The sequence below is a fragment of the Neodiprion fabricii genome, chromosome 6 (genome assembly GCF_021155785.1).
Source record: "Neodiprion fabricii isolate iyNeoFabr1 chromosome 6, iyNeoFabr1.1, whole genome shotgun sequence".
Classification (NCBI taxonomy): Eukaryota; Metazoa; Arthropoda; class Insecta; order Hymenoptera; family Diprionidae; genus Neodiprion; species Neodiprion fabricii.
This window is the reverse complement of record NC_060244.1, coordinates 25420928-25438159: the sequence shown is the minus strand read 5'-3', so window position 1 is coordinate 25438159 and position 17232 is coordinate 25420928. Positions and strand designations below refer to the sequence as shown.

The following is a 17232-nucleotide window of genomic DNA, read 5'->3' as shown; positions in this document are numbered from 1 at the left end:
ACGAGTACGTAAATTCTCGCAGCACAAACTCTGGTATCAGAAATTGAGAGAAATTAGAATGGACGAGGATATAAGATGAAATAATAAGCAACGCGCGCAGAGACACACACACACTCACGTACACGATAATGGAGAAGATTAAAACGAAGCCAGCCGAAGCAGCACCGAGCCTGCGGCTACTTAGGTAGGTATTAGAAACGCGTTGCTGCCGCTGCACCGCCGCCGATGTCTCATTAGAAGTCTGAAACAGGAGCTAGAAATCCAAGGCCTGCGATCCCCGCCTCGCGACTCGAAATAGTATCTATCCACTTTGGTGAGATAAAAAGGAGGAGGCGGTCTCTGCCTCTGACTCGAACCGACCGACCGCCGAGTCTACGCTACATTCACGGGACACCCTAACGACACCCGTGTGATTTATGCCTTTTTAATTGCATCCCCGATACGCGCACCTGATATTCATATTTCAACCTGCGGAGCTGATAGTCTTTGCAGTGAAACAGTGCTTGTCGGTACGTGCACCTGTCGGTTTTTCATTTCTATTTTCATGTTAATTTTATTTTGTTTCTTACACATTGTGTTTGACAGCTGTCGGAATCCGGAATGAAAAAGAGAAGTCTCGAAGAACTCGGATATATTACTCAACACAAATTCGAACTGATCACAACTTGAGTTTGATGCTGGTTGCGTTACATCGTCATCGTCATTGATCTCTAATCTACGCCGTCGGCGATCGGATTGATTAATTCTGAGATGTGTGTATGTGGGGTTTTGAAAAAAGCAGAATTAGATATCAAGCTAGCTTGTAGATCTGATCGTATTAGTTCCTTTGAGGAGAATTGATCATCGACTATCGCCGACTCTTCAGGTCAAAGGTGTCATTTAACGACTCGTTTATATATACATATAATATATGTATACGCATTGCCAGTTGGACGATCAAAAGAAATTTGGAAAACGCCTCGTCTTTCTTTCTATCCCTCTCTCTCTCTCTCTCTCTCGCTCTTTCTATCCTTCTATCTCTACAGCTTTTTCCTTTTGGTGAAAAGACGCCGACACTAGCGACTGCTAAGCCGCATACACACGGCATACAGGCAGAAGTTAAACGATGCTCGTAATTTTCCGCCGCGCCTTCGGAAAGACGTCCGATATACGAAAAACTAACGTCCAGAGGTCCGGACCTCAGATCAGTTAGACTAGACAACTTCTTCTTCTTCTTCTTCTTTTCTTGACTCGCCGCACAGGGTGCAGGAGGAAAGGGAGGAAGATGAGGAAAAGTAGGAGGAGGAGGAGGAGGAGGAGGAGGAGGAGGAGGAGGAGGAGTAAAAGATTAAGTTTCTTCTTTTGTAGAATTATAAATGTCTCTACGGTTGAATGGGCTCCACTTCAGAGTAAAGATATCGTTTGATCTGTCGAGAGATCCCCCCCCCTCCCCCCCTCCCTCTCCTATAATACCATAAGCTATATGCCTGCATCGCGTCGAGGGGGGATTAGAACCACCACGTGGGAGAGAAAGTAACTCGACACCACCCCGAGGGATGCGATTGAGGGAACGGAGGAAGCTTCACCGCCCCGATTACCACTCGCTACTTTGCGCCCTTTGTGTCTCTATCGGTTTAAATATCTTTTCTCTTGCATTTCTCATTGTTTTTCACCCCTCAGCGTGGAATAAGATTTATGGAGACCGAAACGGAACCGCAGTTCAGCTCTCGACACCTCGTACTGTAACATAAACTCGCGGCAGCACAGAAAATTTTATACGGATAGTTGGTTTAACGTCGCCGAAGCGATAACGCCGGCTTGACAATCTAATTAAAATTCCTTTTTCTTTTTCAGCACCCAGCCGTCGTCGAACTCGACCATCGTCGCCAGAGCCAGGCGCCCAACGAATTAGGCCGCGATCTCTGACTCCTAGATACAGACGGACCAGAGACGCCCGCAACACCCTCTCGGATCACTCGGGTCTCAGGTAACGGACTAACGCCTCTCTTACATACAAATTAAATGCCTGTATACACGTGTACCTGTAATTAAATCGTACGCGAGAGCGCCTTTTACCTACATCGGACGAGACGAGACGCGGCCAGACACGAAGATTGAGACGTTGCGGTGAGACGGTTTTCATTCGATGTGTTTTTCTTGTTTTATCGTGCAGTTTTTTTTTTTTTTTTTTTTTTTGTGTTTACTTTTCTTCTTCTCTTCTTCTCATTATCTGATTCCTCATCGCCGATTTAATCGGCCGACGATTCATGGATGTGATTTTTTCTCGTCCGTTTTCTGTTTCGTCTTCTTTTTCGTGTGCGCTTTATTTCTTTTTTATCTTATCGTGTGATTAAATTTGGGAATGATGCCAGTTTGCTATCGCTCTATGCTAACGCGATGTTCTTCGAACGTGTTTCATATTATATATTATTTCTCTTTTATCCAGCTCATTACCGGCATATAACTAATGCCAACCGCGAAGCGCAGTTCTCTGCAGTCTTCCGAATGAATTTCATTCAAATTTGAATACTGAATTGAATTCCTCGGCTTTGCCTTTTTATTTCTTTCTTTCTCTTCTTCCGCTGCTACTTTTCTCTTTTCATCTTCAACGAAGTAGTTTTCTTTTTTTCGTTTTTTTTTTTTTTTTGAGCGACAAATTTACCACAGTACCGAACATTTTATCGTCCGTTACAAATGACGATGCGATCGTCTTCTCTTAAATTGAATTACAATTAGCTGTATGCAGTGTCTCGTTATACGCGCTGCATTCGGTAATAATCTGGCAATGAAAGCATGTATGTATACAGAATACGTGTGAAATGCATGGACGGTATATTTGATTGAAAGAAACATATCGAGAGTACGAAAATACTACTATACTACTCGTATAGTATTACTATGATTGGCTCAATTGTTCAATTGCCACGCGGGTCATTGAATGCCTGCACGGACGACCATGCTGGCCATTATATATCACTCTAGCTAACGAACTAACGTACGAACGGTATGACAATTCACAATGTACTTTGCGACAAATCGCCTCGGTGTTGGTTTCACAATCGTACGTGAAGCGATAATACCTCGAGTCACATTCGAGTCGGAGGTGTATGGCATACAACGTATCGTACCCGGCTTCTCCTTCGACTCGTCACGCATCTACCTTATAATTCCCAGTTGACAGGATGAGATGAGGATTACAGGATGAGAGTCGCTGCAATCTTTTGTCTATTCAATGCATTCAACAGCATAATAGCAGCTAATACCTACACCAATTGGACAATGAAAGAAATGGCAGGGTGCGATTTCGACGGTTTGACAGAGAGAAGGAGGTGACATCGAATAATATGTTCGTATTTGCTCTGCGATGTTCGCTTTCCACCTTGATTTCGATTTTTGTGAAAGCTAAGTAAGCGATAGTTTTATGTGGTTTTTTTTTTCTTTTTTTTTCTCAGTTACACGTCTGTAACTAAAGAATAACAATTTTTAAGCAAAAACAATCGATCCGGCATTTCCTCCACTCCATGCCGTTGAAATCTGTTGTTATTCGCTCGATGCTTAGCCGTAAGTACTATTTTCACATCCTTGACCGTTTCAAGTGGGCAATACTCGACAATTCTGTACGGTTATCTCGGTCCCTTGGTCCATCCGGGTTTTATTGTTTCGAAAGAGCCTTAACGATGGGTGGTTCACGGACCGAGAGACACATCTGGCGAACAGATATGTTCGTAGGGACTGCAGAAGCTAGAAATTTGCGACGGTAATATTACTCTTGCTCTTTTTTTTCCCTACTTCGGTATTTTTCGGAACGCAAAAGACCGAACTATTTTCTTACACGAGTTCAGATTCCTGCAGCGTGGTTATACAACGGATGAAATAAAAGTCCGAAGCATTTCTTTCCAATCGAAATTCTATCTCGACGCGGTATAAGAGAATTCCTCGACTTATTTACTTACAGGCATTGCGGGCTATTAAATGTATAATATAATCTATGAACTCGGGATTCTCGCCACCTGCACTTAACGCGATATCGAAGGGCTGGACAGCCAATTCCGGTAGTCTAGACGCTGTAATTATAACACTTTAATACGCATAATTAATCACGGAACGCATTTGGCCCGTGTATGAATGATGACGGGCAATTAACATAATGCGTATCGACCGATCGGTCCCAAACTTTTTATCCCTGCGCTCAATTTGTGACCTTAATGACAGTTACTGTTTATATATAGGTATGTACCTACATGCGTGTATGCCGTGTATCTAATTGAGCTCAACCTTCGTCAATCGATTTGCCCAACCGCTTCTAGTAGGCTATGGATTTTTTATTTCTCTTTATCCCGCCCATGGATCTTTCGAGTGTATTTATAAGGATTAGTCATTTTTTCCCTCCCTCGTTTATTCGTTGCCCATGACTGATTCTTTTTTCTTTTTTTTTTTTTTTCTCTCGCCGTCTTCTCCTTTCGTTTTTTTTCCCCCTATGTCATTTTCTCGAAATGAGTACATATACAGCACAGTCGGCAGATATCTTTTATTTTTGTCTGCGCGTTAAAACTCTTCAACTTTTCACTGACACCTTAATTTAAAAATACTCCATTAGGTCAAGTACCCGAAGTTTGGTTCGGAAATTATTACTTGTATTGTACGCGTTATTATTGGTGTTGTTTTTTTGTTTTTTTTTATTTTTTGTACACTCGACAAGTTTCGTCGATTTTAAGAGCAAAGCGCCACAAGAGATGCCGAGGATAAGGGGGAAAAAAAAGGTTTGTATAGAATCTAGACCAATTATCCTCTATACCGAACCGGATTTTTTCCCGTAATGACGTTAGTTGTGTTGGTTCGTGAAATTACTCTCAACAATAAAACCAGTGGAAAAATCTGAGAGAAAGAAAGAGAGAGAAAAAGAGTAAAGCGGGTCGTTAGGTATTTTTGAGTGGGGTAATGACAAGATCAAACATCGGTATAACCTACGGCTGGTAAATGTTTGCCATGGTTTTGCGAGCGTTAATTCATCCTCAAATAAGACAACCTCTCTGCTCTGATGTTTTCTCAACAATATAAAGGCACTTTTTATACTTAAACGCGGTGCCTCAACCATGAATCCGTCGAATTGCAGCAAGGAAACCCAACTTGATTTATCTGTCAATGTTTAAATGTTATGTCGAATGATATTTTGTCGTATGAAATTATACATTTGCATAGAAAAAATTAAGAGAAATAAATCATTTCAGAGCTACCTAATTATATTCAACAAAAAGTTTTTCTCTTTTTCTTTTTCATCTCCAAGTTTAAAAATACCTTGGGTATTATTCAAGATTATCTACAACGTTGAACCCGCGCAATCCCCGACTTTTGACAGGTTGACAAAAAATTAGGGAACGAATTTTCGAAACAAACGACCCTCTGCCTCTGTATGTATAAGCTTCGCTGTCTGTGCGGGTAATTTTTTTCTTCTATTTTAAAATTCTTCGTTTTCACTTTCGTGGACTGTAATATGATGCGGCGTGATGCAGAACTTTGAAAAAAGTTTCGTTTTCGGCTGAAGCGAGTGATTACCTCGGATGAAATTGATAATAGCAATTTTACGTGTACGTATATACGTGAAATTCAACGGCATTAAAGAGGTGGGGATGGCAATTGCTGCAGGCGAGGGGGAAACAGCTGGCATTCGGTTATTATAGCCTCGCCGTGTTATGGCGGAGTGGAGGTCGAAAAGAAGAGTGACATTTACGTCAGAAACAGCAGTATAACGTTCTACAAGATTTATACCGCTAATCCGTAAGATTACCAACTGTACTCTGCTCATTCGTGAAAGAAGAAGCCTCGCGGCGTGCGCCTCGGTACCATCTTTGTCGTTTTTTGGTACCGAAATATACGTCCAACAGCCACGAGACCTACGGTATATACATATATTATATGTAACATTATTATTGTTTTCCAACAAATTTCCGAACGACCTAAACATCTTTTTTTCCGCAGAGATATAAGCGAAATTTGTATTGCATATTTTACAATTTTTATTCACCTCAATCTAATACCTGTGGTTTGGAAAAAAGCAAAAACAATTATAGACAGTGATAAAATTTGTACCTGTTTTACTTGGTTTCATTTCATTTTTTATCTCAAGGGGGTGAATAGAGAAAATGTGAGAAAACTCGTGTCGGCAAAAGAAGACAGGAGTAAGGTAAATAAATTGAACTCACCTAGTCGAACTTCCTTGGTCTGGGTGACGGTGAAGCCGAATATCGCAAGAAGCGTAAGCCTTACGTAGTAGCCTCGTGACGTCATTATGGCGACGTAGTTACAGCGTCGGCTACTGGACGATCGGAGTATGGCACATGAGTAAGGTTTCGCCGCGGAACGTCCTCTGCGAACAGACGAAAGCGAAAAAAAAATTATCACCATCCTTATTTTTTTAACGTAGCAGAACAGGGTGTTGATAAAATTGGCCCACGCCTGCATACGTGGCGGGGCGGTTAAACTGTTGTAAGCTTTTAAAGGTGTGGGTGCAGCGAGTGCGTAACATTTTATTTACGCTTAACCGAGTGTATAAAACGCAAAACAGACGGGTGTAATCCCTGAAAAAATACGCGGAATCAAACGTCCCCGAGATAGTGTAGCTGCGGCTTGTATTGCTGCAGGAACTCGGCGTCGCGACGCCGACCGGGCGATACCGATCCTTGGCTTTTGGCCAGCTTTTAGCACAGCTTGACGCAAAATTCACGCCGCCTGCGATCTAAGCTCTGCAGCGACGCGAGTAGAAAAGTATAATGTATGATGTATATACGTACAGTGTTCGAGGAAAATCGGAGCGGATATTTTGGCCATTTTGCAATATCAACGTGTTCTTTATTTTTTTTTATTTTTTTTTTTATTTTTCATGCTTCCCCCCACCCCTACTTCTCATGGGACGTCGACGGCGTCGTGCAGGCGACGCCGATTTTTACGATCCCAACAGCTGACGCCCGATCACCGTAAAAATAACGACAATAGACGCTGCTGCGGGGCGATTCTTTCTTTAGAACGAAACTGGGGGTAAAATCCTTCTGCATGCGGAATGATCCGTGCATCAGAATCGTCGTGGTGTTTTTTTTTTTATTTCGTTTCCTTTCTCTTCTCTACCCACTAATTCCAATTCTTTGGGGGGAAAAATTCTCTCCTCTCCGGTCTGCCGACGACAGGTGCTGCTGACACCCCGTTCGTAGAGGGTGGCGTTGCGAGGGTGAAATCACGAAATCGACTGTGTTAGAAAAAAGGAAACACCTCTGGCAACAGGTGTTGCAGGGGGTGGGTGGGGGGGGGGGGGCGAAAGAAATAATCGCTGGTCAAATTTCCGACACTTTGATGGTCGATAAAGTGCTACGCATTCATCAAAGGTATGTATGTATACATATACATGTTACGTATACTGTATATAATGTAGCAGACCGGCTTCCAACACTTGTGATACACGGTCTGTTTTTAACGCCGGTTGTGTACAGTTTTTGGTTAGACGTATCACAATTTCTTATTATAACACCGCTGCTACTTGGAATTTGGTAGCTCGTGAATAGCATTCACATAGATGTACAAAAATTGAATAGTGTTTCTGTATCTACTTTTATTTCACTCCGTACGGGATAATTGTTAAAAACAGAAAAAGAACAAAAAAAAAAAAATTCTTGATACGGCCATTAAGGCGAAAGTATAAGTAAACTTTCGTTGCACTGGAATTCTTCTTCTTCTTCTTCTTATTCTTCTTCTTCTACCGTACAGCGCCAAAAAAGGGATCAGATGTCGAGATTCGTGGGGAATCGGTCGCGTCATCCTCGAAACGATCACCGATTAATTTTCCCTTCTCGTTTTTGTGTCACGCACCACGTGCTCTTTCGTCCCTTTTCACCGCGGTTCGGGATGAAGTATTTGGACTGATCAAGATCGAGTGCTTCGCGGGGCGATGGAACTGCGGAGACGCGTTTGCCGCGACGCTACAGAATTTATTGCGCCCCTCGAACCTGCTTGTGCGTTTTTTATACTCATACCGTTCTCCGCCAGGAGACGGAAAGAGAGAGAGAGAGAGAGAGAGAGGGAGAGAAATCCTCTCTCCCACAGTCGATAATTGTTTTGGGTTTTCGTCAGGTCTGCCAGGCTCCTCCGAGCACTGGAGCAGCGTTAATGATCTATTGACCTAGCTGCTCTAGGTTTAGTTTTAGGAAAACGGCGGTGAAGGGCAAAAATTTTTTCTCCACACTTTTTTTCTTTCTTAACACCATTTAGAAAAAGTAGATACCAAACGCGCTCGGTTACCGATCCTTACAATATTTATTCAGTAAAAACCAAAATGTCATCTTTTTCGTAGTTCCAGAGGGACTTGGGTTATAAATGATTATCGAGGGTTATAAGACACAAGACGAAGCTGTTCCAGATGGGGAAATCTTTCTTTCTTTCGCTTTTCTCTTCGCGCCGATCATCGGCCAAATTTCCCGATCCGCGTCTCAGACGAAAAAAACAAGCCCCACGGGACACTCGCGCTTATTGAAGACTTGAAATTTGGAAAACAAACAGAAACGCAAGAAGGAGCAAAGCCAAAGGTGGGGCACAGATGCGGAGACCCTTGCTCCTCGAAGGCGGCGGAACAGCCAAGACCACCCTCCGTGCATTTAGCATAAACTCCAGAAGTTTAGGCTTAAAAAATTCTCAACTTAACGTTCCAAACACTGACCTACCGCGTTCAGGTATATAACCCGGCCGGTCCCACCCCTTCAATATTTCATCCGTTATATTCCATCGCGAGTGTAAGCTGTAACCTATGTATGTATAACATGGGAGCATGGAGGCCTGCATGGTTTACCATTATACTCAAATCGTTCACCAACAATTACCCCCATGTAATTTAATTAAACGGTGAACCCCCCCGAGCAGCAATAACATAAGCTCCTAGAAAAAGGGGCTGCAGTGCCGCTTTGTGAACGTCAAAGATCCTGGACCTCGACCATTCGTTATAGAATTATCTCTAGCTTTTTATTGTACGGCAACGGATTTTCACTCCCGTAAAAATGAAACGGTGCAAGTTTCAACCGACTCGGTGTATCTTTTTTCAGTCGACTTTTCTACTTTTTTCTATTTATTCAATGGCGTTTTTCCAAATACTTTGTCTTTCCGTATCACAAAGGCGCGGAATGTTATCGACAGAGAACCGATGATTGACCCGAATTTTACAGCGGCGCTGGTCCGACCACGTTCGCCGACGAAAATGAAATAGGTCATCGATATATTACGAGCGAGAGAAAATACCGGAACCTCGCTATCACTGGCCAAGGTACTATTTTAAGTCGATCGCTCAGGTCAGTAATTCTTGAACCTCCGCCGCAGCGCTCGAGCCCAACATCTGAGCAAATCGAAAGCAATATTCCGTCACACGTAACGCGGTCACAGCAATATTTTTTGCATAGAATGGAAGGTTAAAAAACGAGTAGCAAACGCGGTCCATGCGGTCGACGTATACATGTATCGGTGGGCGGATCGGCCGTCGATTCTCTTGTTCGCGTCGGCGAAGGAGAAGAACGACGATTCGCAAAACACCGAGAAACGATTTGGCTGTCGTATATATATTATATAGGGGAAAAAGTTAATAGTCGAGACTTCCTTTCGCGGAAGGATCTCGCTCTACTTCTCGGCGTGTCAAGTTTCGCTCGCGCCTTTGCGGACTTCTTACACTCTACGCGGTTACAGAAATTCATAGGATTGTAATAGTCGTACCAGGAATGAACGAAAAGCATTTGCCAAAATGTGTATATTCCGTTTCCGCGACCCGCAATGGCCGTTTTTATTCACATCGTCTCGAATATTACCGTGCATCGTTATACCTAGCTGTGTAAATTTTTCGTAAAAAGTGCTAAAGGGACATTATAGTCTACGGGTGTCTAGTATTGTATTATATGTGTGTGTTCACGGTGTGTGATATATTTGTTCAAGCGTCGCATCATAGTGGACACCGACCCGTGAACCATAAGAAACTGAGAAGAATCGAGGCGTCTACAGGCCGGCGTAAGATATGTATATCTGGTGTGTGTACGAAAGGGTAAACATTAAAGAGGAGGAAGTAAATAGAATAAAAAGTGATTCTTTGAAGACCGCATCGCATCGAAGACTGCCGGGGCGAAACGGTCAAACGGTTGACGAAAGACCGAGACCCATCTCGTATATCGAACAAAGAGAGAAATAAGTAGGGGGCGGGGGAGGGGGAGGAGGAGGGGTCGGCACCCTCGATGGAAAAAGTCACTCGGTCACTAGCCGCTCTTGACGAAGAACCTGAACCCACTTGAGAATACGGACTGTGTGTACATCTACCCACACGCAAGATGGGCCGAAAGCTCAAGTCCGAGTCTCTGTTCGTTGTCAAAGCCTGAAGAAGAAGAAGAAGAAGAAGAAGACGACGAAGAAGACGAAGAAGAGGAAGAAGCAGAAGGGGAAATTAGAGGCGCGTTTCTCGACGCCACGGGGCTTATTAAACGCCCCGAAGAACGCGGCGCAAAGTATCTTGTGCCGCACCACCCTTCGGCTCCAGGGGCGGATATTAGGTGAATTATGCAGGGTTTGTGGCTCGGGAGGCTGGGAGGTCCGACCCTGGATGAAGGGGATGCGGAGGGATTTGAAACGGGGAATATCGTGCGAGGAAAGCAAGAACAGGGAGAAAAAGTTTCGAAAGAAGTAATTGTTTCCGTTCGCTGCGAAGGCGCGCTCTGCAAGCTCGATTCGAGAGACGGCACCGAGTCTCTTGTAGTTCGTTTGTGTGGTTAGTCGAGAGATTCTAATATTAGAAAAATTAAATATTTGTGGATAAGGTGGGTATATTAACTCGCAAATCCTAGAGAGGACCGACCACGTGGGCGTATAGTGATTTCGTTTCGGTAGGCGTAAACACGTCGTTGAATATGTAAGAACGCTCATCCAGATCTTTCAGACTTATACACATGTACCGATGATACATAAATCGCGGTCTGGTTATTTACTCGGAATTCATAACGCTTGCCCGCGGCTGTGTGGCAACACCGAAAACCTAGATTCTCTATACTTGTAACACACGTGCGCTCTTAATTTAATTGAACTCTGTCTGAGACACGGTGGCTGAAGGTGAGGTAAAAATGGAAAATTACTGTTTTTCGTTCTACTCGAAAGACGAGTTCCACAATTAGTTATCACAATCGGAAAACGTGACAGAAGTAAGAGGTACACGATTTAAGATTAACCCTCGCCGCAATCTCGAACTAAACAAGATTTCAAGGTGCAATCATTCCGTCGAGTAACATGGTTACAATGGTTATAATCGAGCGGAGACTGGTTTTAAACTACACGGGGGCAAATACACTTGAGTTTTATTCTCGGTGGTAGAAACCGAGGCCTGAGAACCCCTGCATAGACGAAACACATGGCGCTCCTGTGCAACGGCGGTCCAGGTCTATTCTGACGTTGTAGCTGCGGCGCATGAGAAAGTTTAACGAAAACCATCCGCCTCGAAAAAACAGGATCATCTTGAGCTCCCGTAAGACTTTACTCGAGACTAAATGTAGTGTACAACGTTGTCTGGCGGTATAAAGATACAATTGAGGGTTGACGGAGAGAACTAAATCGCGCCGATTAACGTCTCGCTGTGCCGTGGTTCGCCACCCTGGGAACCACCTCAAAGATTATACATTTTTCAACTCTCTGCTGGGCCGTGTCTTTTCTTACGGTTGTTTCTTCGGCGTGATAAAGAAGGTACTTCGTACGATGCGATGGTCGGTGGTCGTCATCCTCCATCCTTCATCCAGTCTCCCTCTCACCGCTGATCTTTGATGCAACGAAGTGTCGCACCGACCGGTTTCCAAACCGTTAGATTGAGTTTGATGGACGTTTAGCGGGTCTTCTTCCAAAGTTCAAGAGCCAATCTTTATCGGTCGTTCGTGTTTGTAATTTTTTGTCTCAGTTGTTGTAAATGCGCGTATTAAGTAAGGGAGATTGGACGGGTGTAAAATACGGCTGAATTTTCCATATAATATACGAAAATTCATAAACATCTGCGATAACACGTTTCGTGTGTGTATAAAAATTGTTGAGGGGTAATAATCGGCTCGTTTATTTTGATAAGCATTGGATATATCGGGTCAAAGGGCGATGTTTAAATCTCTTAACGAATAACAGAAGGCGGGGGAGCATGAAATCTGTGATCTCTTCTGAACCGTGGTGGTATTACCCATAATTCCTCAGCGACGATAGTGCAGCGTGCATCTTCTTCGTGCTCTGTAAAGAGCCGTAAAAATATAGACTTACATGCCTCGTGTGCGTGGATTGCGAAGAGCAAAAAAAAAAAAAAAAAATTGAAATAAAAAATCCGAGCTTTGTGCTCTACGCCTCCGCGTATACCTAATCACACAAACGACCGTAAAGCTCCTTCCATGTTTCTTCCTAAGGTCCAGGGTCAAGTTGGGATCGGTCGGAGAACTCGCCGGTTATATACTAGATACATAAACGATCATCCGTTAGGCTAGGTCGAAAACGATGTCCCTGGGTCGTTACTTTTCCCCTTTGTTATTTTTTCCCCTCTTTTTTTTTCTTTTTTATTGTGCTTTTTCTTCTTGATCTTCCTTTTTTCGAAGCACTTCGTCGAGTTTCAAAAATTCGTCAAGAGGTTAAGAGAATCTTGAAACAATCGTCGGATCAAATGTGTTCATTCGCAACGAATGTTTCCAACGTTACTTTTAGACTTTATTCTATCGTTCTGAAAAAAATCTTACAAGTGCTCTATAAGTGCAAGCAACTGGAAAATGCACTTATCGTTATAAATGAATTCCACGGCCGCCTTTTGAGCTTTTGACAGTTTCATAGTTTTTGTCCAATCGATCGTAAGGCGATATATGCGCAGAGGGGCGAGGGGTTTGAGGTTTATCAACACGAGAATCGCATTAGAGGTAATACGCAGGGTTTGAAACGATGAGACAAGTCGCGCGGGAGTATATCGCCGGGTGTCGTATAGTCGTATAGTCGAATAATCGAATAGTCGAATAGTCGAGGGGTTACACGGGCAGTAAAGCGGAGGAGTTAATGGAGTCTTAACTCTAAAACTAAATGGATATCCTTGGAGGATTACACGGCGTCTAATTTGACCGCCGCGCTTCCGAGTTTATCCGTGTCCAACTTGGCCCTGTAACGAGTATAACGATTCCAGGGTTAAAATCCCGGCTCTAAACGCAAGCTCTGGATAGACGCTGCGCCTCGCAGCTCATCCGCGGCGGCCCCCGAGATAGCTCGAGACCCAATCTCGGTCAGGGAAATACCGAATCATCGTCCTCCTCGGTCGTTAATGACCGTTCGCTGGCCATCGGCATCGGGGAAGGAGTCGATCCTCGAGGTAATCCTCCGGCCATTTAGTCCGCCACAATGACCTGCGATTAAATCTAACTCATTACTCGGTGAGTTTAACTCGTTCTTTGCCGCCCTTGCTGCTTCACCGCTGTGTAAGAGCCACTGCTCCTCCGGTCGGCGAAGTCAAAGAATCCATCCTTCCTCTCTCTCTTTCTCTCTCATTCTCTCCCTAGACGCACCAACACCACGCTGCTGGTTGGATCCTATAATGTTCGTGTGCCCCAGGGTGGTCCAAAAGAACACGACGCCCTCCGTTTTTCACGTCGACAATAATATCGCTTCAAGGAGCCTTGCATTTTTTATGCACACAAAATTCGACAGCGACTTGCTTATAACGGCAATTCTTTTTTTGGTGACGTTTGAAAGAAGAAATTGATTCCTGCCTCTCGATTCATCTACATATCTTTATTTCTCGCCTTTCGCGTACTATAGAATAATCACAATCCAACCGTAGCACCAATTGGCGTATGCGTACGCAAAAAAAAAACAAAAAACCAAAAAAAAAAGACCGTGTCAACTATTTATTCATCATGTGGGTGTTTTATGCAGATGTGTAGCGCCTGAATTTCGGAACCTGTAGGGTGGAACGTGAAGCACCTTTGGAAGTTAACGATCAGAAATACCGCGTCAGGAGTCCAGAGCACCCTTTCTTCGTCCAACGATTTCTCCCCATGGGGGTTGAAAGAGGCGGCGTAACATTCACCGCGATGCTTTGGGTAAAAACTATAAACTTGGAGCACGTGCAGAGCCCCCGGGATCGGCTTAACCGGGACATTTTCCTCCGACCAGATCCCTGTTGACAGTAGAACCACGTCGCTTGAAGATCCCGGTGCTTCTTACACCGATCTCTCTTCGTGGCATAACCTGTCCTGCGTTGCTAAGGATCAACACTTTCGGACTTGGACAAGCGGGCATCGAGCCTGCCGCTGCGCTGCTTCCCTATTCATGCGTTTTAATCGTCGGGTTCACACGGCCTTTGTCGTCTCTCTGCAGCAGGATATGGGGTTGAAACTAGTCGCTCACCAATCCAACCTCTCATCGTCGGTTACGACGATTTTCATCGTGGTACGTGCCTTGACGCCCTTTCGGAGGGATGCTGACGCTGACGCTTGACGGCGGATGAAAACCTTCTGGAATTAATTACCGTCGACGCGACTCTGGACGTCAACTTCTCCGAACCCTCGGAGTCTTGTGAAGGGGGCAGCTTATTCAGGTGCATAATAGTAAGACACCGTCGCTCCATTTGTCCGTTCTTACAACGATTGAAACTCGGTACGAATTTATTTCAACAACTTAGTTTACTAATTTCGAAAAATTGATCCAGCAGTTTCGATTTTCCACATTTTCTCGATGGCGATTTCCCCTTCGCCCGCGACAGCTCGCGAAGTCGTTTTGCGCTCCGCGTTCTCCAGATGGCCGTGATCACTTTCTGGTCCTCTCATCCGTCCGGGCCTCGTTATTTTTTCCTCCCGCTGTTTTATCTCCGTTTCGAAAGATATCGTGACGGCGCTGCCTGAACAGGCGCGAAATATGCCTCCGGCTTGACACGCTCGCTTCTTCGATGGTTGCCTGTGTAAACAAGAGATGCCTGCAGGAAGAAATCGGGGGACGAGATTCTTCGACTTGGGGTCACGCGAGGATCGCGCGGGGTTGAAACAGAACTGAGAAAGGGGGAATTTCCTGCGCCCCCTAGCTTTGGCAGGGCCCGAAATTTGGGCCAGAACAGGCCAAGCCTCGGTACTCCTCGAGGCCTCGTTCGGCATCGTAGACTAAATACCATCGTAAAATTCATCTCTGCATGCCCGTTGCAGCGTGTTTCAGTGTTTGGTTAACGGCAAGGTACGAGACTCGTTTATACGCGCGTCTGCGTGTTACGCACCTATACAGATTTAAGCTCAAGTCTGTCATGTAACGCGGCAAATGCGTAAACACGTTCGTGTTACACGTATGGAAACGTCGAATATTCGATGCGCCACCGTTTCTTGCCGAGTAATTAGAGCGAGGGCCTATTTCGGTGAGGCTTTTCACGAGGCGTTGATTGAGCCAGGTCAAAACGAGTGGAAGAAATTTATTTCTCCCCCCTTTTTTTCCTACTGTTTCTTCTTTTATTTCTTTCGAACAAAGGACCATTTGTGCACTGTTGCGCTATATTTTGTAGCTCGAGAAAGAAGCCTTTTAAGCTAAAACCACAAGAATGCTCAACGGTTACTGAGCCAGTCGGTAATTTACTGCTAGTTTTAACCCGCGCACTTAGCTTGTATATATCTATTTGAAAAAAAAAGGTAGTTTGAAAAAAGGAGAATGGTAAAATAATACTCGCTTGCGCCTAAGCGTATACGATACTTGTACCACGTGTATGTATATATCTACATATGTGTGATACGCCCATGCGATGATGAGATTTATTAAATAAATAATTTACGGCTGTTACGATTACGTCGCTTGGGTTTCCCTGGCATACGACGTAACGCGGTCGACTTGATAGATGTGTAATCGTTCTATCTGGTCAGACATATTTTTACTCCTTCGCTCATTCTTTGTCGGATAGATTCGACAAGAACAAAAAAAAAGAACAAAAAATTACGATAACAAACGAGATAGAGAAGCGAACAATTAATTATACGTATAATCAGTTGTTCAAAAAAATTCCCCGATGTTCGTACAGTCAATTCGGCAGATATACGAATCGGTGTGTATAAAAGTGACAATGACTCAATCCTCCGTTCGCAAAAGAATAAAAAAAAAAAAAGAAAAAGAACGACGAAACCCACAAGTTTATATTTTCAAACATTATGTTACACACGTGTAATTTATTCGATCTTGCGTACTTTTTATTTCAACAAATAAAATTTCGCTTCGCTTAAAACAACAAAATAATTGACCAGTTCCATAAGATATACTAGCAATTGCAAAATGATTTCTCTCCACTTTAAATAACCTAATTTAATCCTAAAGCACGTGTTACAACCATCGATTTGTAATTTATAACAAACACCACTGAATGCTCGGTCTTTTTATGGAAAATAATAGCCATGTACCTGTCGCGTGTATAATTTAAATGGCTAGCTCATAACGATATGCATACGCGTATACGTATATATACAATATATATATACACATGATATGCCTGTATAGAATAAGCGAGGCGCGAAACCATTTTTAAGGATGATAATTCGCTCTAGGAGCGCTTTCGTTCACGATTGGTAAGCAGCAACGCCGTATAAGGTAGTCACGTGACCAACACAATAGACGATCTCGTGACGTGCATAACGAAAGCACGCGTCGCGAGCTTACAGATAGAGGCAGAGTTATACCTACACGCGCGGCGTGCTTCCTGTGCGCAAGCACGTTGTGTGCCGGCTCGGGCGAAGGAGTGTTGGTGGGTGGGGGTGGGGGTGGGGTCGGGTGGGGGGGGGGGGGGGGCGTCGCCGCACGACGGCAGCACGCGCGCCAAGAATATTTATAGACCTCGGAGTCGGGGGAGTCTTTGAAAATTAGTCGCGCCTATCGGTCGACTTTGCTTTCGAAACCATACATATAATACGTATGTACATATATTTAGGCATCCACACGTATACTTACGTACGATACTTTATTCGCATAATTGCAAGATGTCTGTTTTTTAATCCGGTATACGCGTGTGTATCAAAATTATACCACGTGAATTACGACATTTGTGTATGAAAAAGTGTCGATTAATGAAGGATATATGCGATGTTGCGTTTGCGAGGGGATCGCGTACTTGAAATATTGTAAGATAAATGAATGTTGGTTTTAAAAAGTATTTGAATGAGAAATCCGTACATTGCTGTGACAATTGAACTCTTTGGTATTATAGATTGATGCGAAAATACGTTACGAGAATTCTGTCTAAGG

At 43.9% G+C, this 17232-nt stretch overlaps 1 protein-coding gene and 1 long non-coding RNA gene across 4 annotated transcripts in view; one reads left to right on the top strand and one right to left on the bottom strand.

The window, feature by feature from the left end:
- LOC124185731 (fibroblast growth factor receptor homolog 1-like) overlaps window positions 1-17232 on the bottom strand; it is a 48099-nt gene that overhangs the window by 12206 nt on the left and 18661 nt on the right. For all 3 annotated transcript variants that reach the window (XM_046576788.1, XM_046576787.1, XM_046576790.1), the window contains exon 2: window positions 6180-6343. In XM_046576788.1, coding sequence (XP_046432744.1) covers window positions 6180-6264 — 85 coding nt within the window. In that variant the 5' untranslated portion in view covers window positions 6265-6343. The remainder of the gene's footprint in view (window positions 1-6179; window positions 6344-17232) is intronic.
- The window catches only part of LOC124185737, a 53330-nt gene continuing 37895 nt past the window's right edge, over window positions 1798-17232 (top strand). The window contains exon 1 of the long non-coding RNA XR_006871462.1: window positions 1798-1966. This is a non-coding gene — a long non-coding RNA (uncharacterized LOC124185737). The remainder of the gene's footprint in view (window positions 1967-17232) is intronic.